The following is a 14,260-nucleotide window of genomic DNA, read 5'->3' as shown; positions in this document are numbered from 1 at the left end:
TATTTTACACTAAATTCCCATGTATATATTTAAGTTTATTCCTGTCTATTCTTTATTCTGTCTCATTGACTCATCCAGTTATATTCATGCTTCAGTACCACACTGTTCTGAGAGTTGTGGCTCTACAATGTATTTTAGTGTTAGGTTAGACTATTCTCTAAAAGATGATTTAGATGTAAGCCTTCCCTGATGTTTCAGGACACTGAGGTAAGGCATGGTGTGCAGTTTTACAGCCAGTGTTAGCCATAACTGTGCCTATCAACACCCTGGCTGGCATAAGGCATGGCATCACCATGGCAACCAGAGAGTAGGGCCCAATTTCCGGTTTTGCCATTGAGGGCCCGATGACCTTGGGCAGTCCACCTCGCCCTTTGGAGCCTCTGCTTAGGAGGACTTCCCTCCCAGCTGCAGCATTCTCCAGTTTCAGGATTCTAGGGCAAGGGGGCCTCGGGAAATCCATACAAAATTGTGAAAGGATAAGCAGTGGCCACTTCTACAGGAAGTCTCAGAAATTAACACAGGAGATTGGCTTGCTGGGGAACGGAAGAATGATTAAGCAAGAGACAAGACTGTTAACAGTTCCAGAGCTAGTGCGCTTCTGAACAAGCAGGTCCAGGAGAGCGGGCTGCATGCACAGCTGGAGTCTTTGAGAGGTGGGAGCTCCCCTGGGTTGCAATGCTTGTTTTCTTTGGAGAGATGAGGTTGGGGGAGGGAGCAGTGGGCCCCATGCAGCTCCTATGAGAGGGTGCAAAGGGCCAAGTTCTCTTTTCTTGTGAATTTGGGGCTTCTGCATGGTCTAATGGAGAGCACCAGGGGCAGGAGACTTGGGTACATTACCTCCCCTTAAATGGTCATGTGACCTTAGGCAAGTCACCTGGATTCTCAGAGCTTCTGCTTGTCTATCAGGTTAGTGAGGGTAGAGAGGTGAGTAAACTGAAACAAGGCAGGAGGGGGGCCCTCAGACCCCTCAACTTGGACAATTTGGGTTGTGTGGCTATCGCTGTTATAGGCAGTTATTGGAGTTATTGGAGTAAGTGGGTTGAGAGCTGACCCAGTCCCTCACCCCTTCGGTGAGAGAAGGATGGGAGTTGGGGAGGCTCTGTGGCACCTGCAGACCCTGTGATGTCCCCTGCTGCTGTCCCCACCCTGTCCTTACACAGCTCTCCACTTCCTGACTGAGAGCCCAAGGTGCCCGCTCCCCTGAGGAATCCACAGCAGGGAGCTGATTCCTATGGATGCCTGGGAGTGGGATTCATTTGCTCTCGTTTGGCTTCAAACTTTGTACGACTTCTTGGGCAAGGAATGTGAGGAGAAGGAGTTGTGCTCGGCGTGTGTGTGTGTACGTGTTATGAGGGGGCTGTGGCTGGTGGAGGTGTGAGGTGGCGGAGATCTGGGAGGGGGATGCGGCAGAGGGCGCCCCTGCTGTCTGACCCTAAGGCATGTTGTTCTGAGTGAACGAGTGGCAGGGACATTCGTACCTGGGCTGTGAGGGTGGTTACCATGAGGGAGTTGTGGGTGATGGCCGACTGAATGGAAGCTGGCTGAGGGGGAGAGAGTGTGTGTGTGTGTGTGCACATGCATGTACACCGTGTAAGGACTGACCGAAGGATGTCCACACTGTGTCTGAATGGCCGTGCCTGTAAGTGGGTCACAGATGCCCGCTGGAGCCGGCATGGGTGGGACAGGGAGCGGTAGGGCTGTGCGGGGCGACCACTGGCTCTGACTGATGGTGACAGGCACTCTGAGGCAGTGCTGGCTGCCGGGCACCTGTGGCCTTTCTGTCCTAGGCCTCCTGACAGGCAAGTGGAGGCCACCGAGTGGACTCTAGGGAAAGAAGATGGACTGGCTCAGAGGGCGAGTGCCGGGGACTGAGGCAAAGTGGAGGCTGGGGGCTTCTCTTTTAGAAATGCCTCCTGAAGAGGGGCTGTGGAGGTGCAGCCGAGCTCTTTCCCAAAAGAGACTTTAAGAATGTCCTATGTCCTGGAATGTGGCCACAGGGAATGTATTTCAGGATTCTAATCTCTTTCGGGAGCTTGACAGACGCAGCGCTGTGGCGCCCACATCACAGCAGACTCTTCCCCCACTGACCAGTTTGAGAAGCTTCCGTAATGGGAATCTTATCTTGCTGCCTTGAGCGCGTGTTATCTCCTTCAGCGGAAGTGCATGTGAAACTTAATTTTCCAAGTCTCACAACCTCGAGTAAAGCCTGCCCCCCTGCCCTGCTCTGTGAACCCTGTCCCACCCACGCCTGCCGGGGTGGGCGTCTGTGACCTACAGACAGGCCTTCTGCCACCAAGAAGTGGTCTTGGGTGAAATCCATCCCATGACCAACACATTCTGCTGCTGATGTCTCTGAGGCCGAGAGCTTCCCTCCCTCAGTTTCCTCATCTGTCAAATAGGGATAAATCATATCTGTCCAGTACCTGGCTTTTATGAGGGTCAAATGGAATGTCACCCTCACCCATGTTGTCACCACCATGGTCATTGCCACCTATACCAGCCGTCGCTGTATGCTGGGCACAGCTGTGAGTGCTTTATGTGGATTCTAGACTCAGCCAATGTTTGCAGAGTGCAGACTGCACGTGAGGCGCTGTTCTAGGGATCTGGGTTGGAGCAGTGAGCAAGAGTCAACTCCCGACTCACAGGAGGCTTGTATTTCAGTAAGAGGAGATGGAAATTTTACAAGATAATTGAATGAAAGAGTATTCTGGTCAGGTGACAAGTGCTGAGAGGAAGTAAAGCCAGAATGGGGGCTGGCAATTCAATTTTAATTTTGTCGCCCCTGTGTGGTAAATACTACTTTCATGTTCCAGTGAGGAAACTGAGGTACAAGGAAGTTAAGTGACTTGCCCAAGGTCACACAGTTAGCAAGAGGCAGGACTGGGAAATGGAAGAGTCTGACTTCGAAGCACTGTGAGTAGAAGTCACCTCCTTTCTTGGGCCTCCTTTTCCACGTCTGTGGGTCCAGAGTCGGGCAAACTGCATGGGGCGAGGTCATCTGTTCCTAAGGGAAGTGCCTGCTTGCCACTCTGCCGCCATTCAGCTGGTACTCGGCGAAGGCTGGTCACGCAAGTGCACACCAGATCTTGGGAGGCACCGGGCAGAAAGGAGTCTTCTCCGGAGAGGTGTGCTTGTAACTGTTCTGTGGGAGGAAAAAGCCCGATTTGCCACATTTGCCAAGTTGCGTGGGGTGAATACTCCCGCAGCGTCTGAGCTGAGCCACTGGGTGAGGAAGGGAGGAGCACGACTGGCTCTAACGCTCGCTCCCTCCGGAGCCTGGCTTGGCTCCAGCGTACTGCCGCTGGTCGCCCTCTGTGATGGGGAAGCGGCACCGGGAACAGACTTGGAAGGTCCCAAGAGTGACAGGCAAAGAGACGGATGGATGGAGAGACAGAACAGGAAGAGCAGAGACTACTTCAGTTCCAAGTTTGGGGGCCTCGCCTCGGGGCGAACTGCTTCTTTCAAGATCTAAGCTTTCTGTGTGAGGGAATTTGCCCAAGGCGAGGCTGCACCAGTGGCTCTAGGCCCCTGGAATGAACTCATCATCCCTGAGGCAGAGCCCCCTGACCCTTCCACTCAGCCTGTCTGTCATCTTTGGCCCCAACAGAGAAAGGCCAGAGGTGGTGTCTTGTTCCGTTGCCTCAGTCCCTTAGCCCATGCTGTCCATTGCTTCTAAACCCTACCAGCCTCCTTTAGAGCTTGACTCAAGTCCCATGGCCCACAGGAAGCTGCCTGACCCTGTGCACGTGAAGCCCCTCCCAGCCCATACAGATCTGTATACCCCAGACTTAGTCCCCCCCAGGCAGGTCCCCGAATGCCCCTTCCAAACTCCAGCCTCCCTTTCTCCTACCCTGGGGCCTCACCTGGACAAAGCCTTATCCAGCAAAATCCTTGTTAACTGACTGGCTGACCTAAGACCTTCAGTGACAGATGAAAGGACCTTAGTTCATGACTTGGACAACCCTTACTTGACTACATACTATGTGCCAAGGAGCTGGAAACAATGTGAACCAGGGTGCACAGTGACATCCATAAGGGAGCCCAGGGCATCATGGAGCCACAGACGAGGGGGTCCTGAACCTTACTTGAAGTTGAGGGTCGAAGGCTTCTTGGAGGAGGCAGACTCTCAGCTGAGGGAGGAAGAGGTGTCAGCTAGGTGAGGGGACAAGAAAGTCGGGAGGTTTGGGCAAAGGGAGCAAGGGAGGGAGGAGCCTGGCCCCCTGAAAGTGGGAAGTGGTTGAGAAGTCTGCTGTGGACTGCCAGGGGGAGGGCGGGGGAGGGAGGGACGGGCACATCACCCAAGGCCACCTGTGGGGGGGCTCCTGACCCTTGTGGGTGTGTGGAAAGAGTAGAGAAATGGCGTTGAGGAGGGAAAAAAGCTGGAGGTGAAGCGAAACTGAGAGAGGGAGGAGGGAACTCTGGAGGGGTCCTCCCCCGAAGGTGAGGTGTGAGGAAATGGGCTGGAGGAGCAGCAGCAGGGAGACGGCTTACAAGGTGCTCCCAGTCTTCAGACAGCGAGACTCTGGATGGCCCTGTGTAACCACCCCCAAGCCCTGAACAGAGCCTACCGTGCACTGGGGGCTTTTTTACAGAACAGCCAGAGGAGGCTGGACAGTTGACTTGAGATGTAAAGAAGATGAGGGCACATGGATAGCTTGGGGAAGAGTATCCCAGGCAGAGGGAACAGAAAGGCCAAAGGCGCTGGGCAGGGTGTGCTGGAGGCCATGAGGTCAGAGAGGCCAGCAGGGTCCAGTCAGGCAGGGTGCACCACCCAAGGTGGGTATTCTCCAGGGGTACTGGGGAGCATGGGAGGGACTTCAGCAGGCAGCGACTGTGCTGCAGCCCAGTGCCCCTCACTATTCTTGGTCTCCAGGCCAAAGCAGCATGGAGCCCGGACAGAGAGTGACACGAAAAGGCCGGAAACTGGGCTCTAGCCGCCGGCGGCAGATTCGAGAACCCACTGATGGCCAGGATGCCCCTGTGGCTTCAGAGCCAGAGTCCTGGTCCTCCCAGGCAGCTGCAGAACTGCAGACCTTCTTCCAGGCCTGTGGTGCCAAGGAAAGGGGCTTTGTCACCCGTGAGGACATGGAGGTGAGTCGAAGACCTCGTCCCATCCCCTGAATCCCTTTTCAAGATTTGCCCTCCTGGGAACACAGGACTTGCCTGCTCTGTCCTCCTTGTCTCATCTAAATTTGATCTCAAGAAAGGCTAGGAATTTGTTTATACTAATGTGTAAATGACTGATAAGGCTTCATATGTAACCCTCTTTCAGAAACATTTACATTAAAACATTAACATAAACATAAATATACATGTCTGGTGTGGCTCAGTGGATTGAGTGCCAGCCTGTCAACCAAAGGGTCACGGGTTTGATTCCCAGTCAGGGCACATGCCTAGATAGTGAGACGAGTCCCCAGTTGGTGGCACGCGAGAGACAACCACATACTGAAGATTCTCTTCCTGTCTTTCTCCCTCCCTTCCCCTCTCTTTATAAATAAATAGATAAAATCTTTAAAATTAGATAGATAGATAGATAGATAGATAGATAGATAGATAGATAGATAGATAAATAGATAGACAGACTTGAGAGAGAGAGGAAGGGAGAGAGAGAGAAATATCGGTGTGAGAGTGCAACATCAGTCGGTTGCCACCCACACATGCTCTGACTGGGGATTGAACCCCCAACCTAGGGATGTGCCCTGACCAGGAATTGAGTCCATGACCTTTCAGTGTATAGGATGCTGCTCCAACCAAGTGAGTCACACGGACCAGGGAAGAAACATTTACATGTTAACAACAAAAAGGAGTAACTTGTAGATGGAGTAACTTTAAGCCAAAGAAGTAACTCGTAGATGATATCATTTTAGGCCCACTGAATAGGGAAGTCTGCCTTGGGAAGCAGTCAGAGGTCTGGAAATCAAACCACGTCAACGACCGTAAGCTTGAATGAACTTAAGATCAGCCATGCTGTGTGTCCCAGTAAGGAATCTTCGCTGTGGCCTAGATCGGACTGACTGATTTTTCTTGGTTTCTCCTTGTTCTCTGCCGAGGGCCTTGTGTGGGTTGCTAGAGTCTCACTGGCCTGCCGTCTCCTTCTGATACTGCTTCATGCTCCAGATTTTGTCCTTCTCCCCACAAAACTGACCTTTCCTATAATCCAGCCTCAGGGCCACAACAAGGTATGAATGGTTGATATTAAAACATCATTTTCAAAAGGGTTAAAAAAAGAGTTTCAAGTAAATATAAAATCAGCACTTATTAAAGGTCTTACCTATTATTATTAATTAATGAAGGACCAGTAAGATATTATGATGGGTTTAAAGAACATTTTAGCCCTGGCTGCTGTGGCTCAGTTTTTGGAGCGTCATCCTGTACACCAAAAGGTTGTGGGTTCAATTCCCAGTCAGGGCACATACAGAGTTGGAGGTTTGACCCCAGCTAGGGCACATATAAGAAGGCAGCCATTCGATGCTCTCTCTCACATCAATGTTTCTCTCTCCCCCTTCCTCTCTCTAATAGAAACAATGAAAAAATGGCACTGGGTGAGGATTAAATAGAAAGAAAGAAAGAAAGAAAGAAAGAAAGAAAGAAAGAAAGAAAGAAAGAAAGAAAGAAAGAAAGAAAGAAAGAAAGAAAGAAACATTTGAGAAACTAGGGTTTTTATAGGCAATTTGACAGAAGAGTGTTATGATAAGGTGGCTTAGTTCAATTTTAAAAATGACTCATGTCCAACATGCCATAAATCTTTGGGGTTATCTGTTCTGCTAGGAAGAAACCATTTTCTTCTCTCTGGGACAAAAATCTCCAAGTTAACAACAAGTAACTTCAGTAAGTCTGGGGCTTTTAAGTTAAGGTAAACGATGAGATGAACTAAGTGCATTTTTCTAGTTTATACAGTGCTTGAAAGGACACACTATCTACCTTATTTCCAAGTTTCAGACTTTAAAAATCTCTTATCTGCTCTGCTGTCTCGAGTGACCATCTGTCTGGTCTGCCTGGGACTGGAAGGGCACCTGGGATGTGGCACTGTCAGTGCTGAGGCGGCCACCCTGCGTCTATCCCAAGGCTGGGAAACCAGCCCGACTCTCTTCCCACCGGCTTTTACCTGCAGCCCCTGTAAATGTGAGGAACTTCCTTTCTGCTTCAGGTTCCCATGTTCCAGGGTCGCTCCTCTGTCCAGAAGTGGCCTTCCTTGTCATCTGGCTCCTAGGTGGGTTTGGCAGGCATTGTCTCCATGTTCCTTACAGAGGACTTGTCGCACCTGACTGAAAGAGAGTCATTCTCCAATATGACACTACAGTTGCACAACTGATTTATCCAGCCGTATCTCAGCAAAAAAGGAGGACAGATTCTCACCGAACCTGTGTCAGTGACTAGACTGCCATGGAAAGTAAGGGGATTCGGTAAAAGTATTGGTTTCTGAATCAGGATGGGGTCGGCGAGATGCAGATACCATTTAATATGTTTAATTTCAGTTTACCCAAGCTGTAATCTACTAAACTGAAGGTTAGAGACAGCTCAAGAAGACAGAGAAAGAACTTTCTCATAGATCCACAAAAACAAAACAACAAAAATAATACCAATTATATTGCCAACGCAGAACCACAACTAGGCTTCCTTGAGCCATTCATTCAGTTCCATGGAATGAATTAATTCTTGTTCTGGTGGATCTTGGGCGAGCTGGCTGCTTGTGGAATCAAAAGAGCCCTAGAAATTGTCAGCCCACCAGCTCAGTCTGAGGGGTGATTAATGTCAGGGCGGCCTCCTGTCCCCAAGGGAAGCGCCGGTAGTTCCGAGAACCTGGTGAGATGCTTTTCCGCAGGCTGAGTCTGTCCTTGGCGGAAGGCACAAACCGTGGCCTGCAGCTTTTAATGGAGCCTTCAGGCAAAGCAGGAACTTTATTTAGTAGTGAGTTTAAAGGGCTGTGGTTATTAGTGACAGTAACTAATCAGATCAGAGTGGAAGAGAGTCAAGTTCTCCCCCGGGGTACCACACGTAACTATTTCACAAGGGTTTGGCCAGGGTTTCCCCCGAAGGTAAGGACACATCAGGAAACCTCCATGGCCATCCCATAAAGCATGCAACTTCTGAAATGGTCCTATGAATAGCATTTTACCTATGTAAACTTAGCCTGGGAAAGACTGAGCATCTCTTCTGGGTTGACAGGTCTTCCTATGATGCCTTTCTTTTTTGCATCCATGCCATATTAAATATCAGATCTTGTTACAGGTTAAAGCCTCAGTTTTTATTTTCTTCTACGTGTGACAAATATTACACTATTTTCTTTATTGATAATGATCAACTTGTTGAAGCAGGTGTTAAACACAACTGTATTTAAACTTAAAAATGTGTTTTTAAATATACGTACACACCACATCTTTCTCCATTCGTCCATCGATGGACGTGTAGGTCATTTCTGTGTCTTGGCTGTCGTGCACAATGCTGCGAGGGACACAGGGGAGCATATATCTTTTCACATTAGTGTCTTCATGTTTTTCAGATAAATACCCAGATGTGAAATTGCTGGACCATACAGTAGTTTCATTTTTAATTGTTTTGAGGAACCTCTCTACCGTTTTCCATAGTGGCTGCACCAACCACATTCCCACCCCAAGTGCACAGGCTCCCTTCTCTGCGGGTCCTCGCCAACACTTGGTATTTCTTGCCCATGATGTTCTTACAGTAGTGGTGAAGTATTTAATAAATATAGAGAAAGATATCCCGAAGGGCCTTTTCCCCTAAATTTACTATACGATACTGGAAAGTCAATATCAAAAGAGCTATTAGAGAAATTCGGCCTCTAGATTAAGATAGGATCCTGGGAGCCTGAGAAATAATACTTGGTCGCCTATTTAATTAAAATAGCAATCGAATACAATATTTTAAAGTGAACATAGAAGGAGTAACACAATTGCAAGGGTATTTAACTCTTTCATAAGAGAGGTAGCTTAGAGTTTTTTTCTTTTGGAAAAAGTTAGAAAACGAGGAAGCCAAAACATAGAGAGATTTATTCTGTTGAGAAATGGGATCGGTTTTCTGGGCAACTTACACAGAAGATAACTAGAACCTCTTTTTGACCCTTGTTAAGAGCTCTAAAACCAATTTATCACTTTAATAAAGATGGAACCCAACTCTCGTTCTGCATTAATATAACACAGGACAGTCAAAATTTCCCAAGTTTTGTTTTCAACTTAGTTTTAAACCCATCAAAACCGAGGCAAATTTGGCAAAATGTCAACAGATTTCATAGCTTATTTTCAGACTCAGGTATTATAAATCAAGGCAAATAACATTTCTTTTCAGCAAACCCTTTACAGCTCTCTATACCTATTCAGGTTTTGCCTTTTATATTTTTTCATGTTCTAGAACAACCAAATGCTTCGAGACAAAACCACTTCCTTTGTCCCTTGGGAAGCAAAAACATCGCCCATTTTCCCTGCAGACACACTGGATTCCTGTCACTATTTCTAGTATCTCAAACACCTGTAGTGAGTATAACTGTTAACCATAGTAATTAACCTCCATTTCACAGAATGAACTTGGGGTAAATAACAGAACTATCTGTCTTATGTAAGCATTTTAGTAGACAAGCAAAGCTCACAAGTACACTGTAACATGACTTTCTGTAGTCATACATACGCCTTGTACGACTTTTAAAAAATTGTGTCGAAAAATACCTAACATAAAACTTACCACTTTAACCACTTTTATGTGCGGTGATATTAAATAATTCGCACTGTTGTGCAATCATCACCAGCATCCCATCCAGAACCTCTTCATCTTCCACAGCTGAAGCTCTACACACATTAAACAATGACTCCTATTTTCCTACCTCCCCGATTCTACCTTCTGTCTCTATGGTTTGACTACTGTGGGTCCCTCGGGTAGTCAGCATAATGTCCTCAAGGTTCATCCATGTTGAAATGTATGTCAGAATTTCCTTCCTTTTTAAAAACTGAATGATATTTCCTTTTGCGTATCTACCACATTTCATCTGTTTGAGTTGCTTCCATCTTTTAGCTATTGTGACTACTGTTGCTATGACCATGAGTGTACAAACACCTACTTGGGTTCTGCTTTCCTGTGCACGGTTATTGAAAGTGCCCAAATGGATTTACTCATTAACATGACCCAAAGATATAGCTGCTCTCCAGCACGTAAATGCAAGAAGCAAAAGATATAAACTTAAAATTATCCTTAGCATTTAAAGTTTTAGTGGTATATTTTTCTTAATTAACTTAATATTAATTCAGGTTTTTCAAGTTACTAAAAACCTTTAAAATTGTATTTAAAGTGACATACTACAAAATATAAGAACTGTTAGTATAAAATTTGTTAGAATAATGAATCAGTTTAGTCGACTACAAATTTAAATTCTCATAATCTTAAACATTATACTACATTATACAAATGTTGGCATATTTGACCAATGAGACAAAATAAGAATTGTAGGACATTGAGGTTAACTAGTTTCTTTACAAAAAGCAAATCCAGATGTTATAAAAATAAAATGTAAACTTGTATAATATTTTTTTAAAAATTATATTTTGTTGATCATGCTGTTAGAGTTGTCCTGACTTTTTTCCCCTTTGCCCCCCTCCATCCAACACCTCCCACTCTCTCAGGCAATCCCCATGCCGTTGTTCATGCCCATGGGTCAAGCATGTGAGTTCTTTGGCTACTCCATTTCCTACTCTGTAACTACCTATTTGTACTCCTTAATCCCCTCACTTTTCACCCATACCCCCACAAGCCCCTCCCATCTGGCGACCATCAAAATGCTCTCTGTATCCATGATTCTGTCTCTGTTCTTCTTTGCTTAGTTTGTTTTTTATTTTTATTTTTTTTGAACAGTTTTATTTTTTTTTATTTAGTTACTTTTCAAGTACATTTTTTTTTATCTATTTCTCCCATCCCACCCCACCCCCCCGCCCGATCTCCCCCCTCCCTCCCATCCCCCCCCCAGTCCTCATCTCTGTGTCTTTCATACTTGTTCCTCAAAATCCCTCCCCCTTTTTTCCCCTTAAGTTCCCTTCCCTCTCCCCTCTGGTCGCTGCCCACTTGTTCTCTATTTCAGCGTCTTTGTTTTTATTCTGTTTGCTTGTTTGTTTTATTCTTTAGCTTCCTGTCAAAGGTGAGATCATATGGTATTTGTCCTTCAATGCCTGGCCTATTTCACTCAGCATAATGCTTTCCAGTTCCATCCATGTTGCTTAGTTTGTTTTTTAGATTCAGTTGTTGAAAGACATGTATTTATTGTCATTTTATAGTTCATAGTTTTGAACTTCTTCTTTTTCTTAGAGAAGTCCCTTTAACATTTCATATAATATTGGTTTGGTGATGATAAACTCATTTAGTTTTTTCTTGTCTGAGAAGCTCTATACCTGCCCTTCGATTCTAAATGATAGCTTTGCTGAATAGAGCAATCTTGGCTGTAAGTCTCTGCTTTTTATGACTTTGAATATTTCTTGCCAATTCCTTTTAACCTTCAAAGTTTCTTTTGAGAAATCAAAGTCTTATGGGAACTCCCCTGTAAGTAACTAACTGCTTTTCTCTTGCTGCTTTTAAGAGTCTCTCTTTATCTTTCACCTTTGGCCTTTTAATTATGCTGTGTCTTGGAGTGGGACACTTTATGAGTACATCTTGTTTGGGACTCTCTGTACTTCTCAGATTTGTATGTTTATTTCCTTCACCAAAATTAGGGAAGTTTTCTTTCATTATTTTTCAAATAGATTTCCAATTTCTTGCTCTTTCTCTTCTCCTTCTGGCACCCCCATGATGCAAATGTTGAACCTCTTGAAGTTGTCCCAGAGGCTGCTTACAATATCCTTGTTTTTTATAAGAACTTATTAATTTATTTTTAGAAAGAGGGGAAGGGAAGGAGAAAGAGAAGGGGAGAAATATCAATGTGTGGTTGCCTCTTGCACTGCCCCTACTGGGGATCTGACCTGCAACCTAGGCATGTGCCCTGATTGGGAATTGAACCAGCGACCCTTTGGTTCACAGCCCATGCTCAATCCACTGAGCTACACCAGCCAGGTCTCTTCAGGTTTTTTATGGATTCTTTTTTCTTCTTCTTGTTCTGTGTGGTTGTTTTTTGCTTCCTTATGTTCCAAATCATTGATTTGATTCTTGGCTTCATCCACTCTACTGCTGTTTCCCTGTAAATTGTTCTTTATTTCAATTAGTGTATCCTTTATTTCTGACTGGATATTTTTTATGCTGCTGAGGTCATCACTAAGTTCCTTGAGCATCCTTATAAACAGTGTTTTGAACTCTGCATCTGATAAATTGCTTATCTCCCTTCTGTTTAGCTCTTTTTTTAGGGTTCTGATCTGTTCTTTCATTTGGGCCATGTTTCTTTGTCTCCTCATTTTGGCAGCCTCCCTGTGTTTGTTTCCGTGTATTAGATAGAGTGGCTATGACTCCCTGTCGTGGCAGTGTGGTCTAATGTAGTAGGTGTCCTATAGGGTCCAGTGGCACAGCCTCCCTTATCACCCTAGTTAGGTACTTGAAGTGTGCCTTTTAAGTGGGCTGAACATTTTCCTTTTGTAGTTGAGACTTGACTGCTGTTGGCAGGTCAATGGGAGGGATTTAGCCAGGCCAGTCAGCTGCAGGGACTGGCTGTGACCACTGACCACCACCCTCTTCCCTCTGTGGAGGATCAGCTGTGCAGGGCCAGGATGGTGGTGCTCCGACATGTTCTATAATGGTCCACTGGGTTCACAGGCTCTGGGGTTTCTTGTGTGGTTCAGGACAAGGTCAACCCCCACCTGTGTTTTGCCCAGGGCCACCCTGCCTGAGCTACAACACAATCTGAGATGGCTGCTACTTGTGCTGGGCTTGGAGATGACCAGGCAAGCCAAGCTGTGAATCTAGACTGGCTGCTGTTAATGCCAGGCCTGAGGCCACTTAGCAAGAGTTATGGGGCTGGAGGCTCACTAAGACTGGCTGTTGATTGTTTGAGAGGATTTAGGAAGTTGTGAAGCATGAGCCAAGACCAGCCATTCATATGGAAGAGCAGTTTGTGTGGGCCTGCTAGTTGGGTGAGACTGAGTCTCTGGGGATCTCCAGGGTGGGGCAAACAGTGTTAGCCAGATTGATAGAATCTCATATATAGCACCAGCTTCCTGACCCTATGGCTCTGGGAACAGAGGCAGGTTAAGAAAAGGGACAAGGGTCCCTGCCTGCATTTCTGTCTGGGAGAAAGCTGTCCCCTAGCTCTTGCCTTGATGTCAGATACTTCAGTGTTTCCTTGTATGCCACTGGTACCTTTCAAGCTGCTACCCTGGTGCTGGAGCTCAGAGGGAGTGAGTCTGAGTAGGTGAGACCATGTGTGGGTTCTTTAGGAGGAGCTGCTTGGGTCTCCAGAGATTTCTTCCACCAACTCAATTGCTGCTGGTTTTTGCAGCCAGAAGTTGTGGGGACTTATCTTCCTATGCTGGGGGGCCTGGTGTGTGTCTGGGACTCCTCACTCCCGAGATATCCCTCCCGAATTTTTATCACCCATACTTGGATGTGGGATCAGTCCCATCTACATCTCCACCCCTCCTACCAGTCTGGATGGATGTGGTTTCTTTAATTCCGTAGGTGTCAGACTTCCATTCAATTCAATTTCTGACAGTTCTGAGTGATGGTTTTTCTATATTTTAGTTGTAATTTTAATGTACTTGTGTGAGGAGGTGAGCGGTGTTTATCTGTGCTACCATCTTGACTCTTATATAAAGCAAACAGATAGCTATTATTTGTGTCTTGTAGACCAAAATTCTTAAACTAATCTAATTTGTTCAAAAATTTACCTTAATTATGTGAACCCAGCTTCTTAAAAGTTTTCTGAGAAAAAAGAAAATATTCTGAGCTCATAATTTCTTCTAAGAGGGACTTAAACAACTAGCACATTGAAAGCATTCTTTATTTTCCGTGACTTTGGGAAACATTGGACTTACGTAAGCACTTACTTGTCTCTGTAAACCCATCGACGCAGAGCCCCCAGAAGAGGCACAGGACTGTTCAATTATTGATGCCCTCCAGATGTAGAGAACTATTTCACATGCACAGTGAGTTAAAGCCCTTTCTGAATTATAGACATGTAAACACACAGACACAGCGGTAGTCTGGCTTTGTTTCTGTAACTCCAGACATAGTAGGTCAAAAGTCAACACAGAAACGAAACAACTCACCAGTCCAGATCTCAAAGAGCTGTTCTCCTTCCCAGGGGCTACAAAATTCTTAACTAATTGGAGGTCACATGTAGAAAAAC

At 46.0% G+C, this 14,260-nt stretch overlaps 1 protein-coding gene across 1 annotated transcript in view; it reads left to right on the top strand.

Annotated features, from left to right (window-relative positions):
• Nucleotides 1-573: 573 nt before the first annotated feature.
• Nucleotides 574-14,260, top strand: part of RAB44 (RAB44, member RAS oncogene family) — a 32,655-nt gene continuing 18,968 nt past the window's right edge. Inside the window, exons 1-2 of the mRNA XM_037146185.2 lie at nucleotides 574-653; nucleotides 4,874-5,091. Of these exons, the coding sequence (XP_037002080.2) occupies nucleotides 4,885-5,091 (207 nt within the window). The 5' untranslated portion in view covers nucleotides 574-653; nucleotides 4,874-4,884. The remainder of the gene's footprint in view (nucleotides 654-4,873; nucleotides 5,092-14,260) is intronic.

This window comes from Artibeus jamaicensis, unplaced genomic scaffold (assembly GCF_021234435.1).
Source record: "Artibeus jamaicensis isolate MK-2021 breed Jamaican fruit bat unplaced genomic scaffold, CSHL_Jam_final contig_1803, whole genome shotgun sequence".
In the NCBI taxonomy this organism is placed as follows: Eukaryota; Metazoa; Chordata; class Mammalia; order Chiroptera; family Phyllostomidae; genus Artibeus; species Artibeus jamaicensis.
The sequence above is the reverse complement of the archived record's forward strand: the minus strand, read 5'-3'. Positions and strand labels throughout refer to the sequence as shown.